The sequence below is a fragment of the Juglans regia genome, chromosome 5 (genome assembly GCF_001411555.2).
Source record: "Juglans regia cultivar Chandler chromosome 5, Walnut 2.0, whole genome shotgun sequence".
NCBI lineage: Eukaryota > Viridiplantae > Streptophyta > Magnoliopsida > Fagales > Juglandaceae > Juglans > Juglans regia.
The window spans coordinates 7,883,636-7,899,759 of record NC_049905.1 but is presented as its reverse complement, the minus strand read 5'-3'; the positions used below and the strand labels follow the sequence as shown (position 1 = coordinate 7,899,759).

General features: G+C 35.2%; 1 protein-coding gene across 1 annotated transcript; it reads left to right on the top strand.

Moving 5' to 3' along the window:
- Positions 1–8,102: 8,102 nt before the first annotated feature.
- LOC109002663 (oxysterol-binding protein-related protein 3C) lies at positions 8,103–15,888 on the top strand. The gene is made up of 10 exons (XM_018980513.2): positions 8,103–8,461; positions 9,438–9,531; positions 10,661–10,777; positions 10,867–10,939; positions 11,024–11,142; positions 12,451–12,572; positions 13,008–13,184; positions 13,986–14,130; positions 15,083–15,261; positions 15,520–15,888. The coding sequence occupies exons 1-10, from the start codon at positions 8,364–8,366 to the stop codon at positions 15,764–15,766; spliced, it is 1,371 nt and encodes a 456-aa protein (XP_018836058.1). The 5' UTR covers positions 8,103–8,363; the 3' UTR covers positions 15,767–15,888.
- The last annotated feature ends 236 nt before the right edge of the window (positions 15,889–16,124 follow it).

Genomic DNA, 16,124 nt, shown 5'->3' with positions numbered 1-16,124 from the left:
AAAAGTTCAAGGTATCTAATAATAAAAAGAAAATAAAAACCAATATAAATACCAAATCTTGTTGATGGCCCATTTTAGTGCATTTGGGAGGTACAATCGGAACATAGATAGCACAACCAAAAACAAGAAGATGAAAAATATTTGGTGGTTGACCAAAAGTATGTTGCAATGAGGAGTATTTATTATGAGTAGTTGGTCTAATCTGAACTAATGATGTAGTATGTAAAATTATATATTCCCAAGCAAAAACAGGTAGTTAATTGAAGTCGTTTAATAAACGATTTAGCCAAACCGTTCTAAGTATGTACATAGGCAATTGAATGTTTAACATGAATTCCTATTGACGTGCAATAATCATCTAAGGTTTGAGATGTAAATTCTACTGCGTTATCTAATATGATAGACTTAGGAGATGTTTGGATTCGAAGATGACTTGAGATGAGCTGAGATGAGTTGAGATGGATTGTGAATAGTAATGATATGAGTTGTGAATAGTAGTGAGATTTGTGAGTTAAAGTTGCTGAATAGTAATGAATAGTAGTGAGATGAGTTGAGATAAGCTGAGATGAGCTGAGATGACTTGCGAATGCAACATTACGAGTAGAAAGTAGACAAACATGTGACCATCTAACAGATGCATCTACTAAAACCATAAAATATTTAAATGGTCCACATGGCGGATGTATTGGCCCACATATGTCCCTATGAATTCTTTCTAAAAATGATGGAGATTCAATTACTATCTTAGAAGAGGATGATCTGATAATAAATTTTCCTTGATAACATGATGCACATAGATAATCACTTGGTAAAAAAATCTTCATGTTCTTTAGAGAATGTCCATGTGAGTTCTCAATTACTCGTCATATTATAATTAATCCCGGATGTCCAAGGCGATCATGTCAAAGCATAAAATTTTTTAGATCGGAGCACTTCTAATGCATTACAATATTTGATTCAATTGTACTCATAGTTGTATAATATAAGTCCGAAGAGAAAGCTATCAGTTTTTCTAAAATGAGTTTTTGGCTCGAAATCATAGAAGTAATGTAAATATATTCATTACTGCTTTCATTGATGGTTTAAACATAATAATCATTACGACGAATATCTTTAAAATCTAGCAAATTTCTTCTAGATTTTGAAGAATACAAAACATTATAAATACAATTTTTTTTATTTATTTCTGATAACATTACATTTACTCTTCTAGAGCCTTCAATTAGGTTTGAAAAACTGGATATGGTATTGACATTAGCTCTATTCAATGTTAAATATTGAAAATATTTCTTATATTTAATAATTGTATGTGAGGTACAACTGTCCGCAAGACATACATCTCCATTAATTTTCTTCAAATTGATCAATTCATTAATAAAATCCATGCTTCCTTAATAAAAGTAAAACACATATAAAAATTTATTAATTTAAAGAGAAATTACAATGTATTCAAAAATAATAATTGAAATATAATGTGATTACAATAAAGATAAAGAAAATTAATTATTGTACCAAAAATATCATTAATCAAAAAATCTGTATTTTCATCGAAGTTCACAAAAAAATTAGAAATATCCAGATGGGTGAGATCCATTCCATTTGGGGTATGAGTTGAATATATTGGATTTTTGTGATCAGTAAAATTCATTTTGACCCATTTTCCTCTTCTTTAATGGAAGCTTGATATAAGTCTATCAAATGTTTTGGTGTAAGACAGGTAAGTGACAAATGTCCATTCATACCACACTTAAAATATTTATCCTTATACTTTTTCGCAGGTTTATTCTGTGAGCTGCATTTATTTTCATCATTTTTTGTCTCAATGTTGTTACACTTCCGGTGGTATACTGGGTTTTCTTTGAGTAGTTTTGAATACGGTCACTTTGATTTTTATAATTTTTCTTACTACAACCATGTCCCCGACCACGTCCAATATTTTCTTTATGATTATGAAATGAAGTTTCATTCGCTTCAGGAAATGGAGTAGAACCAGTTGAACGTGATTGATTTTTTTCGTTAAAATCTCATTATTATGTTCAGCTACTAGCAAACAAGATATTAATTCAGAATATGTTGTGAACTTGTGCTATCGATATTACTACTGCAGTAGCACATTCGAGACGTGGAATGTGGTATATGTTTTTTCTAACATATATTCATCAGTGACTTTCTTACCACATAATTTCAACTGTGAGTTTATTTTAAAAAGTTTAAAGTTGTACTCAGACACTATTTTAAAATATTGCAACCTCAGGTGCATCCAACCATAGCGAGCCTTTGAAAGGATAACTGTATTTTGGTGCTCGTATCTCTCCCTTAGACTATTCCATAAAATCAAGGGATCTTTTATAGTGAGGTACTCAGTTTTCAATTCTTCATGCAAATGATGACAAAGAAAAATCATTGTTTTAGCATGATCCTGCAGGAACATTTCATTATTTTATTGAATAGTATTTTCAAAATTCATTGCATCAATATGAATTTCAGCATCCAAAATCCAGGATAAGTATTTGTTGCTAGAAACGTCGAGAGCAACAAATTCTAATTTTGAAAGATTCGAGATTATCTATAACAAATATATTAAAACTCGAATAAGTAAATATTATAAGATTTAGAATATGCAAGAATTATAAACTTTATGAGGTCATATGAATTGCATTGACAATATAATATTTTACTTCAAAGAGTATTGCATAAAATATATGTTATAACATCATTCGAAAATATGAACATACCATGATGACTATAAAATGACATTATAAAATTGTAGAATGATTTACAGTGATCAGAGCAATCTTTTAGATAGCGTTCAACGTCAAATAACACGACAATTGGCTAGAGTCTCGTGTTGATAACGTGTTGTGAAACTAAAGAAAAGTAGCAAGATAATTGAAATATCACAATAGTAGAATTAGTTCTTCATAATCTAAATATTATTTATTTCAACTTTCTTGTTTTGAGTTTACTACAAATACTCCTTAAGACACTATTTTATAGGCATGAAGGATACATGATATTAAATGAGTATATAAATTTAGAGAATGGAAATATATGAATTAAAGGGATACATGAATATGAGAGAATTCTAATGCTCATTCATAAAATACATTCCATGAATTTACAACAAAATAATAATAATAAAATATTAAATAGTAGTAAATAATAATAAAAAGTATATAAAAAATATGAAATAATCTTTAGATCAGTCGGTCCATCGAAGCACACCCTACACCTGACGCCTGACGTGTCAGTCAAGTTCACTAACAATGAACCGGTTCTGACCTCAGCCCCCTCACCCCGAAGCTCTCATCTCGAATTCGAAATCCTCTTCGACGAAACCTCATTCACTATGAATTATCTTCTTCTTATTCATGTTGAAACCCTCAATCCCTCTCACGTTGTGACCTTTCTTCTTCTTCGTTGTGCAAGCTTCAGTCCCCTCACAAAACCCAACCATTCTTCTTCCCCTCTATAAGTTTTGCTGGAGCAAAAACCCTCAATTTATATAGATGCGGTTCTTCTCGATTTTGAGACGCGATTCTTCTTCTTCTTTTTGATACACTCAATCCCCTCACCATCTATGTGATTTCTCTCTCCCTTCATTCGCTTACACTGTGATTTTTCCCCCAATATGATTTCCCCCATCTCAATCCTGCAACCCTTCATCTCAGTCCCGTGACGATGTGAGTCTATACACTACGAAACCGTGGCCAGAAATCTGTGAAAAGCTCACAGTGCAGTTGTACCACCAGGTCCAGAAGAAGTAAACTGAGATCACTCCCGAGAAGGTACTTTTATTGTTTTTTTTCATCTGAGTTTTCCTCATATTCCCTTCATATGCTTATTTCAAAAGTGGGTAATCATTCACTGAATTTCACTATGATTTTATTGTATCTTGTGTATCTGTCATCAGATCTCAGAGTATCAAATAATTGAGATAGCAGAGAATGTTTGTAATCTGAAGAAAGCTTAAGCGGGTTGGATTTTACAGATAGATGTTGTGGAATAAGGAAATAAGTTGGAGGTAAGAAGAATTTAGTATCTGAGTTTGTTTTTGGAGTTGTTTGATGAATTGCGTAATTGAAATTTTGTATTTTTAGTTAAGTTTTGTCAATTATTACTGTTGATAGAAGTTACGGGGTTGGTGTTTGGTAGGATTGTAAATGAGTTTATATTTTCTTTATGATAAGTCTAGTTTGTATTGATGTATTTCTACTTTTCTGGGCAACCTAAAACATAATTTTGACTTTCAATGCCTTGAATTGGCTGCTCATTTTATTTTCGTCTGTTTTAGCTGATAAAACAAACTTTGAAGGACAATGCAATTCAGAGTGTAAAACAATTGAGCGGGCTTGCCAAGAGGTGAGATTTTGCCACTTGATTTGCATTATTTTATGTCTTGGCCTGCTTTTTATAATGTAACTCTATATTGGCAACGAAGTTCTTTTTCTTTAAAGTAAGTAGCTATAATATGGACAAAACTGTCTAACTTTTTTTTTTTTTTACTATTTAAATGGATAGAGTTTTGAATAGTATGAGAGAGATCCTATGTTACAATCTAATAGAATTCTTGGTACCAAGTTATCTACTCTTGGATCTTGCTCAAGTGGTACAAAGGTGGACTTGAGTTTAATGTTGTGTTTGAATAAGGTCGCATGTTAAGATACTGCCAAGTAAAGCTAAAAGAGAGATGTTTAACATCTTCTAAATTGTGGCATTCATGTGCATTTTGTCACTGTCAAGAAAATTCTGTTTGGTTTTTGGCTCTTTTTACATTTTTTTTTATGCCCACTTCGTATTATGATCAAATCACTGTTTGTGGATTTTCCATGTCATCGAATATTCTGATACTAATGTTGTTGAATATTTATATAACTCTAAGCCGCAACTTGATTCGTTTGTCAACTTTTTATGTAAAGACCTTACTAAAAGCATGCAATACCAAGCCACCTCCAGGAGAACCTTTTGTGCCCAAATCATCCAAAGAGGTAGAAATGGAAAAGATATTAAAATCTATAGAGGTGATCATTTTGTCATTGCTTTATAACATTTGCCTTCTTTATAAGGTGGATTGAAGATTGATTACGATAATCATTTACAACTACTTTGGCTTTCTCAAAAGTGTCTTCCGCTATAATATAGGATTCGTAACCAAGAGTTATGGTGAGTAAATGTAAATGCAATGTATTTGAGTACTTTGTTGTAAACATTACTCTCTTGATTGTAAATATTATGTACTTGAGAATGAATAAGCAGTTTCAGTTTTACATTTTATCTTCATGTGGCAGTTTTGTACAGTGTTACTTTTATCTTTCCTAACAGATAAATATGTCCTATTTTGATATGTATCCATCAAAATGGTAAGCACATGGTGAATTGCCCTTGGTTAAAAAAAGATCACTCAACGGAGTAGCTATCATCCATTTATTACTAGAAATTGTAGGAAATGGTAAATTGATTCCATCACAAAAAAAAGCCGTTACACTAAGATAGTACTGAATCAAAATGGTAAACTCATTCCATCACAAAAAAATATTACAATCAGCATTATATGAAAGCATTACAAGAAAGCATTGTATCTGTTTAACTACAATGCTTACAAACTTAACCAATCACTAAGTCCCCAACACAACATTAACAAAACTAATTGTCCTCTATTTTGGTGTTTTTCTTCTTTTTGATGGAGTTCTCCCTCTTTCTCTACTGGAGATATCTTTTATTGGCAACTGGGCTTTTATTGTATTCTTCATGACGGTTCTGGGATGTGCTTGTGGTTCTGAGAATTAAGATATATTATATTTCTACCATGAAAAAATGGGCAAAATGAGAAAATAAAAGTTAATGATTATCTTAAGCTTTAACTTCTTAAGCTACAATAATAAGAGGAGGACTTACAAGATTTGATTGCTATATATGTCTTGAAATCTACTAATAGGGGAAGGGACTATACTTTGTACATTATTTCTCTCACATAACTAAAGATATCCATTCATTCCATCACTGCAAAAGGACAACATCAGGTACAAGTAGTTAAGCTGTAGGGTGTATATAATAGCAAACGATCACAATGAATGACAACTTGACAACAACCTGTTTTTATGGTCATCAATTTTCTATATTTTTCTAGCAGAGCACTTGAACTGTAACATAAAAGTAACAAGCTTACCCACCACCACAGGCAAGTATTTGGGAGTTAGCACTTGAAATAGGCAAAAAAAAAAGAGAGTCTCAAATAGCACCAGAGTTCAAAATATTCTAATCTACAAAGTAGTGAAAGAATTACAAGTTTGTTATGAAATCAAGTCAAAGAAAAATCCTAAACCTCAAGCCCAAAATGGCTAAGGAAGCGTCTGAACTCTATATACTAGAAAAAAAAAAAGAAAGAAAGAAAGAAAGAAAGAAAGATAAAAAAGAACTCACTAGTAAAGGATGAAAACATAGAACTTCAAATGAAATTTTTTTATGAGTAACAAAAAAAAATAACATTTTTCTCAAAGAGAGGAGGGCTTGATATTTCTCGACAAAGCATTGTGAGATTTGAAATAAAACATAATTCTTTGGCACAAAATCAAGGCTAAGTAACATAAGCTAACACAACCCTAGTAATGGTGGGTAACATTGAACAAAAATATTTCAAAACAGTTTTTATAAAGAAAAAATCTACAAAATATACTACTTTTGAATTTTTTATGATGACATAGCTCATCAGTTTTCGCAAATTTCTTTTAAAAATATAAAGATGATATAATGAGATTTCATTTCCTTCCTCACCCTTTAAGCCCCTTAAACTCCCATCCTATTGGCCATGGGGAAAGGTATATCCTTAAACATTCCTCTTGGTTTGTTTGTCTATTTGAATTTCAGGAGGATATGTTCGTTGATAATGACAGGTGAAGATTGGCCCAATGCATGTATATCCAATGGGATTTGGAACGTGGGCATGGGGCAACCAAAAGCTAGACGTAACTACAACCTTTGTCATTCAAAGTAAAAGTGTTCTATAAAATCACTTGAAAGCCTCCACAAGGAAAATTCCCAAGTTTCTAACAAATTAAAGCTAGCAATAACCAATGAAATTTTTGCTTTTTTGAAAGCAAGGGAAGTGCTCTACGATCAGTTTAAGAACCTGTAACACTTTTCTACTTTGAGAAGGTCATTACACCATACAAATCCACCTAACCTAATAACCATAAGAATTTTTTAAAAAAAGATGAGAAGAAAACAGAGTCCCAAATCCTCGATACCACTTTCCAACACCAAAATGGCAAAATCTGTATAAAACCACATGAAACCAGGCCATGAAATGCAAGCTCCAACACCTTGTTTTCAACAACCAAACCACCAATCCCCAATCACAGCCTTCAACCCAAAAGTACTAAAAATTCCACCATCAGCTCTACAAGTTCTACATGCAGAAACCACAAAATTCAACACTTGATAATCTCAGCATTTCTTAGAAAGCTAGAAATGAGACAAAGGTAGCTATGAGACAAAAGTAGGAGTTACCTCTCATTGCTGAGTAGATGGGCGGCGAAACAGAGGTTGGAGTCATGAGTACTGGGCGATGATGGGCAGAGGGAGGCCGACGAGTCGCAAGTGCTGGGCAATGAGAAGGACGACGAAGAGTCGAGGGTGCTTCACACAGTGGCGTTGGTGGAGGGAGGGCGACGCTGGTGCTAGGCGACAAGTGGTTCTTGTGAAATGAGGGTACTGGCGACGATAGGTACGAGAGGGGGGTGCGGGAGCGGGATGGGTGGAGAGGGCTAGAGGCAGGCCGACTAGTTGCCGGTGCTGGGCAACGACAGAGACGACGAGGGTGCTCAACAACGAAAGAGAGGGAAGGGGTTGCAGGAGCTGGAGTGGGAGTAGGATGGAGTGGGAGTAGGATGGGTTCAAAATCTGAAATGAGTTACTGTATTCAAATCCATTCTAGCAGAAAAGAAAAAAAAAATACAAACAATAAGGCCATGTAAGATGTGTAAAGTGTGCACCCTTACGGGACTGGCCCATGGTACTTCTCTTCAATCCAATAAGCTTTAAAAGGCCTATTACCCTACTCTCCAACGTTAAAAGTCAAAATCCCACTCTACAAAATGCATTCACGCTCTTTAAATCCGCGTGTGGAACTCTCTCGAACACGATTGCATCCACGGATCAGAACAAAAGAGCTGAAACCGCCAACGAATTCCACCTTTCGGCCTCGCTGTACTCTGAAGATCAAAGTTCCCTAGGCTCGTCCATTTTCGTTTTTTTTCACCACCCTCTACTCGTTCTCGAATATCTCCTCCTATCTCTCCCCGTCAGATCTTCCATCGGACTTCTACTATCTCCGAATTAGAGCTTAGTTTGGCCGTTGGAGAGATATGAGTAGCCGTAAGAAGAACGAGGGTAAGGGCTTCTTCGCCTCCATGAGTTCTGGTCTCTCCATGTTCGGCAACGCCATGCATCGATCCGTCAACGGGTATTCACATTTCCTCTTAATTCAACCCTTCACTTATCATTCAACTACACTCTGTAGCCCTTTCTTTGATAATTTATAGCTAATATTTATTTCCCCCCGTCAGAATTTTGAATTTTTCATTTCGGAACCTTAGTTGTTTTGCTTTCGCATGCTCAGCGTTGTGTGAATTCACTTTGACCTCGAATTTTTTTTGTTTTGCGGTGATCGTGATCTGTTGGTCTTACATTGAGTGCTATTTTTATTTTTATGCAAATGAATTCTATGATTGTGAATTTATTTTATCTAGTAAACTGAGATTTTGGTATAAAATTAGAGCTACTTATTCTTATATCTAAAATGGTTTCCCGATTTGTCGAATTGAGGTTTGAAATAGAAAATTGGATTTTGACATCGGTCTCACTAAGCTGAATTTTGGTATAATATTTGGGTATACGTATTCCGTGAACCAAGACGAACTACAGATCTGTTTAATTCATGGCTGAAACGGAGAAATGGGTTTTATATCAGTCCCACTTTAGTTGTCACTTGTAATTTCAGTTTCGTGAGAGGGCTTGCAGCCTAATGGATTTGGGTGCTACTCGATTGTTTAGAATTTATCTACTTCATAAAGTGCTATTATGATTTAGAGGTATGGTGGTTTACCGATTTGTTAAATTTAGGTTGGAAAGAGAAAATTTGATTTTAACTTCGGTTCCACTGGGTATAATATTCGGGATTTTGTCTTCTGTAAGCCAAAAATATCTACAGATCTGTTAAATTCATGCTTGAATGAGAGGAATGGGTTTTACCTTAATCCAACTTTAGTTATCATTTCAGTTTTGCGAGAGGGCTTGTGGGCCCTTGTTTGTTTAGACTTTATCTACTTCATAAAGTGCTATAATGATTGAGAGTTTTGTGCCAGATCTTCATTATATGATTGTTCAGGAAAGCATGTCGAGAATCTGGCTCATTTGTATTCGTCTTCTTTTGCTTCTAGGTTGCTTGGTTATGAAGGGGTAGAAGTTATAAATCCAGAGGGAGGAAAAGAAGATGCAGAGGAGGAAGCTCAGAGAGGAAGATGGAAACAGGAGGTTTGTCTACGCCCACACTCTGTTCTCTCATGTTAAGTCGGTTCCTTTGGTGGATGGTCATTTTTTTCTCTCACATTTTCTTTTATAATTTCTATAGCTGAATTATCTTACTTTGATGTTTGGAATGATATTCAAATAAGACTGTTGTTCTATTTTTTATGGTATCATTAGCTTCTGTTATGATCAATTGCCTTCTCTTGATCAAACAACTTTGTATAAATTGCATAATGATTTCTCAATGATATATTGGCAGTTTTGTTCTCTTGTATACAACCTGGGTACTTTGGTGGCATTTTTAATAAAATTATTGATTACTTTTTGAAAAAAATGATATCTCAGGGGCTTTGTATCTTGTTTGGCACCCAGCAGTCTATGCAGATGACATGTTTCTGTTTAAACCTTTGGAAGTTCTCCTTGATTGTGATAGGAGTGCCTTCCTTTGTTTTATTTTTCCATGCTTGGTGGTCTTGGTCAAATAGCTTCATTGCTTCTGAATAAGAAAAATAATTTATCTGCTTTCATTATTATCCTTTTTTCTTGTGCCCGGAAGGGGGTGTGAGCTGGCGTTGGGGTGGGGTGTCAAATAAATTTGATTTTCTTTTGTTTAAGGTTTTGCTCATTAGTTTTTTCTTTTATTTTAACCATAAGAAATTCTTCGGAAGTGTTGGGTTAGCTTGGGTTATGCTTGTGAAGGTAGTTGAGCTTCTTGCCAACTGGAGGACTCTTCACGGTATTCCACACCTTGCTGCAGTTTGGAAGATGGTTCCCATATGCCTTTTGTGGTCCATTAGGAAGGCAAGAAACAACCGGCGCTTCGAAGATAGGGAATGCTTACTGGAGGAGCTTAGATCTCTCTTTTTTAATACCTTTATTTCTATGGGCATTAGATATTGATTTTAATGGACTTGACTTTCCATGATTTCCTTGTATCTATTTCTTCTTCTTAACTAGGTGTTTCCTCTTGTATACATTCTGTATAGGCTACCTATTCTTATTTAGTATTAATAAAATTCTTACTTATGAAAAAAACTGTATTAAATTTGGGATGTGATTTTTTTCCCTATTTTTTTGGTATAGTTATTGTTTGTCCCTTATGATGCTGATATTTTGAGACCCTTGTTTTGGTTAGGATAGAGACAGCTACTGGAAAATGATGCAGAAGTATATAGGTTCGGATGTTACATCAATGGTCACACTTCCGGTCCTTATTTTTGAGCCAATGACTATGCTTCAGAAAATGGCAGAGGTTTGTGCTATTTCCTTTGCTGAATCCTTCTTTTATTTGTGCACTTCTAATATGGTGTTGTTGCATGTGTTGTGCATACCTTTTGACAGTTGATGGAATACTCCTACCTGTTGGATCAAGCAGATGAATGCGAGGATCCATATATGCGGTTGGTGTATGCCTGTGAGTATTCTTTTATGTTGAATTTTTACTTGGCATGTGCAAGTGTTGCCTGATGATGGATGGTGTTTATGCCTCTGATTGCAGCATCATGGGCTATATCTGTATACTATGCCTATCAACGAACCTGGAAGCCTTTTAATCCTATTCTAGGGGAGACTTATGAAATGAGCAATCATGGAGGTATTACATTTATTTCAGAGCAGGTGAGTTGCAAGGAATCTAATTTTTGTTGAGGTTTGCGCTCTTTCTTTTTCATCTAGTTTCTTTCTTTCTGATGCACAATTTGCTAATCTCAACCCCACCACCAAACCCAAGGGGGATCCTGCTCTGATGCAATCTTCGCCATAATCAAACCTCCACTATACCCATTCCTTACCGTTTGACCTTAAAAGTAACTTCATGACTGGAGACCTTTTGTCGTCATCATCATCATCATCATCCCAATGCTCCTTCATGAGGGGAAAAAGTATTTAATTGCTACATTGAGTTGTCCATATTTTGAAAGACAATGATATCCTTACTCCTCATTTACTACTGTTTTACTACTCAATTTTTTTTTTTTTTTATTTTGTTCTTTGAATTTGGATTAAAAATCCTAGAACACGACTTTCTTGCATAATCTAGAAGAAAATAAATTCAATCAACCAATGTATTCATGTAATTTAATTAAAATTCAATTCAATTTTATAAAAATTACATGATTACCTTAGTTGATTGAATTTATTATCTTCTAGATTATGCAAGAAGGTCATGTTATGAGATTTTTTTTTTTTTGATAAGTAATCAAGAATATTATATTCATAGAAATAGGCAAAGCCCGAGTACACAGGAAGTATACATGAAGAAATGCCTAGTTAGAAGTTACAAAAGAAAGAAGAAGATCATGGATACTAAGTCCGTTACAAACTATGGCCCCCGCCCATGAGAACAATAATTTAAAAAAGACAACTTTTAGCTCTTCTAGTGTTCTCTCCTGGTCTTCGAAACATCTTGCGTTTCTTTCCCTCCAAATACACCAACACAAACATATTGGTACCAACCTCCAAATTGCTGCTATCTGGGAATTGCCGTATAGTCCTCTCCAACCTGCGAGAAAATCCACCAATCTACACGGCATAACCCAAGACAATCCAACTCTTGTGAAAAAATCATCCCACATGCCCTTGGCCATCTCACAGTGTAAAAGTAGATGATCAACTGACTCCCCATGCTTCTTGCACATATAACACCAATCTAGGACAATAACCCGTCGTTTCCTCAAGTTATCTGTGGTAAGAATCTTGTCCAACGATGCTGTCCAAACAAAAAAGGCTGCTTTTGTTGGGGCTTTCGTTTGCCAAATGCTTTTCCATGGATACATTGGCTTTCCGGGATTCGTAATTTTTTAATCCAGATTTTTAAAGAGCAAAATGGAAAAAAAAAAAAATAGATTGGTAGTAAAACAGTAGTAAATGAGATGTAAGAGTATCATTACCCTATTTTGAATGTTTGACCATATATTTTCATTTCAGGTGAGTCATCATCCCCCAATGAGTGCTGGACACGCTGAAAATGAGCATTTTACTTATGATGTGACATCAAAGTTGAAAACTAAATTTTTAGGAAATTCTCTTGATGTTTACCCTGTTGGAAGGTAATAATTGTTTTTCTATTGTCCATTATTTGTCATCTTTTTCTCTAAATTCTTTATGTCTTCTACATTTTGCGGACCACCACTATTGTTTCTACACGTCAGTTTGTTGCATTTAGTTGTGTAAAACATAGATATGAAAGGTTCTTATATTTGTTTACTTTTCCCATGCTAGTCCTATGTGATCTAATACATGACTTGAATGTCTTCCTTGTCAATATAGTGAGGCTTTTTGTCTCCAACCTAATCTAGTATGTTCTGCTCTTAAAGGGAAAAAAATTGTAGGTTGTTGCGGTGATTCTTTTAAAATAATTAGAGATTTTTAATTGATTAGACAATCTATGCGGAGGAATTCTTTTTCTCATTGGGTTGTTCATTGATTATTCATTTTTTCTAGGATGAAAAGATTTCATTTATTTATACTTGTGTTGTTTGCAGAACACGTGTGACTCTTAAAAAGGATGGTGTGGTCTTGGATTTGGTGCCGCCTCCTACTAAGGTGAATAACCTGATTTTTGGCCGAACTTGGGTTGATTCACCAGGCGAGATGGTTATGACGAATTTGACTACGGGAGACAAAGTCGTTCTATACTTCCAGCCATGTGGCTGGTTTGGGTATTTCACATCTCTCTTGTTATCCTTTTTAATTTCTCAGCATTTATTCACATATTTGTTTTTTGAGTATTTTAGTAGATCTATAAGTCGTTCAAGTTGGCAGCATTCTTGCCAATGGGACTTTTGAGTTAATATCAATTGAGATGAAGATGGTCTCATTGGATATGTTTTTGGATCTCTCATGATGCTTGTTTCGCTTGATTCTGTCACTTAACACATTCTTGTGAATCTGTACAAGTTAGAGTTGGTTAACAGATTTCTACAGTTAATGGAATTACTCCAGTATTTCTCACGCAACTTAAAGGTCCCGTACATTAAAAGAGAGAAAAACTCCCCAAATTACTTTCAGGGACCATCACAGCAATTGTTTTTTTTATCATTAGAATAGGTCTGTTTTGTTTTGTCCATCACCCTGATGTGTATTGGAGTGTTTTGGTTTCATTGCTGTTGTGTGTCCTAGATTGGTTTTGTAGTTTCTGCTAGTCATGTATTGGGGCCTAGTACTCTGTTTCTTGCGAGCATCAACTAGAGGTTGCTTTTTTCCTTTTTGGTTTTTTTGGGTTTTTTTTTTTTTGGGGGGGGGTTTACGCTTTGTTGTTGCTTTCTTGGTTTTCCAGGTCTTTGATACATGCTTGTACATAAATAATAGGCCAGGAATTTCTTGGGTGAGTGGGGGGTACACTTTGTTGTTGCTTTTTTGGTTTTCTAGGTCTTTGATACATGCTTGTACATAAATAATCAGCCAGAAATTGGTTTTCAAATTTCTTAGTTGTGTCCAATAAAAATTTGTGTTTGTTGCAGAGCTGGTCGCTATGAGGTGGATGGGTATGTATATAATGCTGCTGAGGAACCTAAAATATTGATTACTGGGAAATGGAACGAGTCTTTGAGTTATCAACCATGTGACATTGAAGGGGAACCCCTTCCAGGCACAGAACTGAAAGAGGTAATTTTTCTTGGACTTTGCTTTAATTATAATTTTTGGTTTTTGAAATGCATTGGATATTTTTAGTGATCTGATCAATCCACAGTGAATATACACCCGTACACATTAATATCTGTGTTTGCATGTACCCACACATGGGTTGCCCAAGTGGTAAGGGCGAACTTGTGTGCATGAGCCCCATGTCCCCTGGGATGAAACTGCGATTTAAGTGGGGAGGCCATGTTGGTGGGTTGCTGTGCTAGTCTCCCCGGGGGTTTAGATTCCATGAGTGAGTCCTGAGGGCTTTGCTGTGGGGTGGTTCCCTGTCATAAAAAAATATATATATCTGCACATGTGTGTGTGTGTGCGCGCGCGCGAAAGAGTATTATATAATGTTCTATGGGCATCAATTGACTCAGTTGTTTATTGTGTAGGAGCTGAGCTTTCATATGCTGCAAAAGACAGCCTAATTTGTTACACGGCATAGAAAGACTGAAATTCAAAAGTTATTATGTAACTATAAGATAGATCCTACTAAGAAGAGCTTAGGGTATGTTGGTTCCCAAAAAACTTTGAAGAAAGCTTTCAACTTCAATCCAATCATCTTTAAAACCCCCCAACAATTTCTCTTTCTCAAAAAAAAAAAAAAAATCATTTAAATCATTCACTTAAGTTCCCATGAAAAGAAAAGACACATAAGAACCAAAACAATTTTCTCAAAAATCGAAAAACACATCTCACAAATTTTATCCGGACGATTATTCAATTCTACCTTCCAACTTTCACAACCCAAATAAATAAAACATCTCAAAAAAGTTTTATCCAAATAATTTCTCTACACACTTTTGCAAAACCCAATACAAAACACGTTGGCACTAGGCAGCAGGTGCTGATATAAAGCTGCATCAGTTGGCACTAGTACTTTCCAGACAACTACTCATTGGCAGCTGTTTTATTGCTTTTTCCCCTGCAGGTTTGGCATGTTGCTGATATTCCAGAGAATGACAAATTTCAATACACACATTTTGCACATAAAATAAATAGCTTTGACACTGCTCCTAGGAAGTTGTTGGCATCAGATTCTCGCTTGCGCCCCGATAGATATGCACTTGAGAGGGGTGATCTATCCAAAGCTGGTGCAGAAAAGAGCAGGTCTCTCTCTGTGTGTGTTTGTGTGCTTTATTTGTAATGTCTTTAACTTTCCCGGAGAAATCAGAACATTGGAAGATATTTATCGACTATTCTTACCTACATTCATTTTTTTGTTAAGTTTGAATGTTTCCCTCTTTTAATGTTCATATTAATAATGACGCAATAGAAATCTTGGAAGTTCCTACCAGAAGATTAGATTACATGAGGTTGATTCTTCAACTTATGGTACTTACATTGTTTGTTTGACACATCTTTCAGTTTGGAGGAGAGACAGCGAACTGAAAAGAGAAACCGAGAGGCCAAGGTACATCAGTTTACACCAAGATGGTTTGATTTAACGGATGAAGTTACATCTACGCCTTGGGGTGATTTGGAAGTCTACCAATACAACAGTAAATACACACAACATCGGGCTGCTGTAGACAGCTCAGATAGCGTCAATGAGGTTGATGTTAGATCAATAGAATTCAACCCATGGCAGTATGGTAATTTGTCTGAAGAATGAGGTACTCATTCTACATTTGGTTGCTAAATTATGCAGTTAATTGATGGAACATTCTTTTGATGTGTGATTGGAATCTCTGTTGTTTGTTTGGCATGTTTACAATGTTTCAGCATTTTATATTCCTTACTATTCTATCCTAGTAAGTTTAGCTTATGTTACAAAAATAATCGTTCCAGGTTTCTGAGGAACTCTTCTTTTGCTAATGCATGAAGTGATATAGTTATTGTAATTCATCCAGTAGGGATTCAACACCTCCATTAGACTCTCACATAGTCAATTCACCCACCCACCCCACTGCCATGCGAGTATTAACGGCAATCAGTTTTGGGCTAAAAGGTGAGAAATGGCATTAGAAACT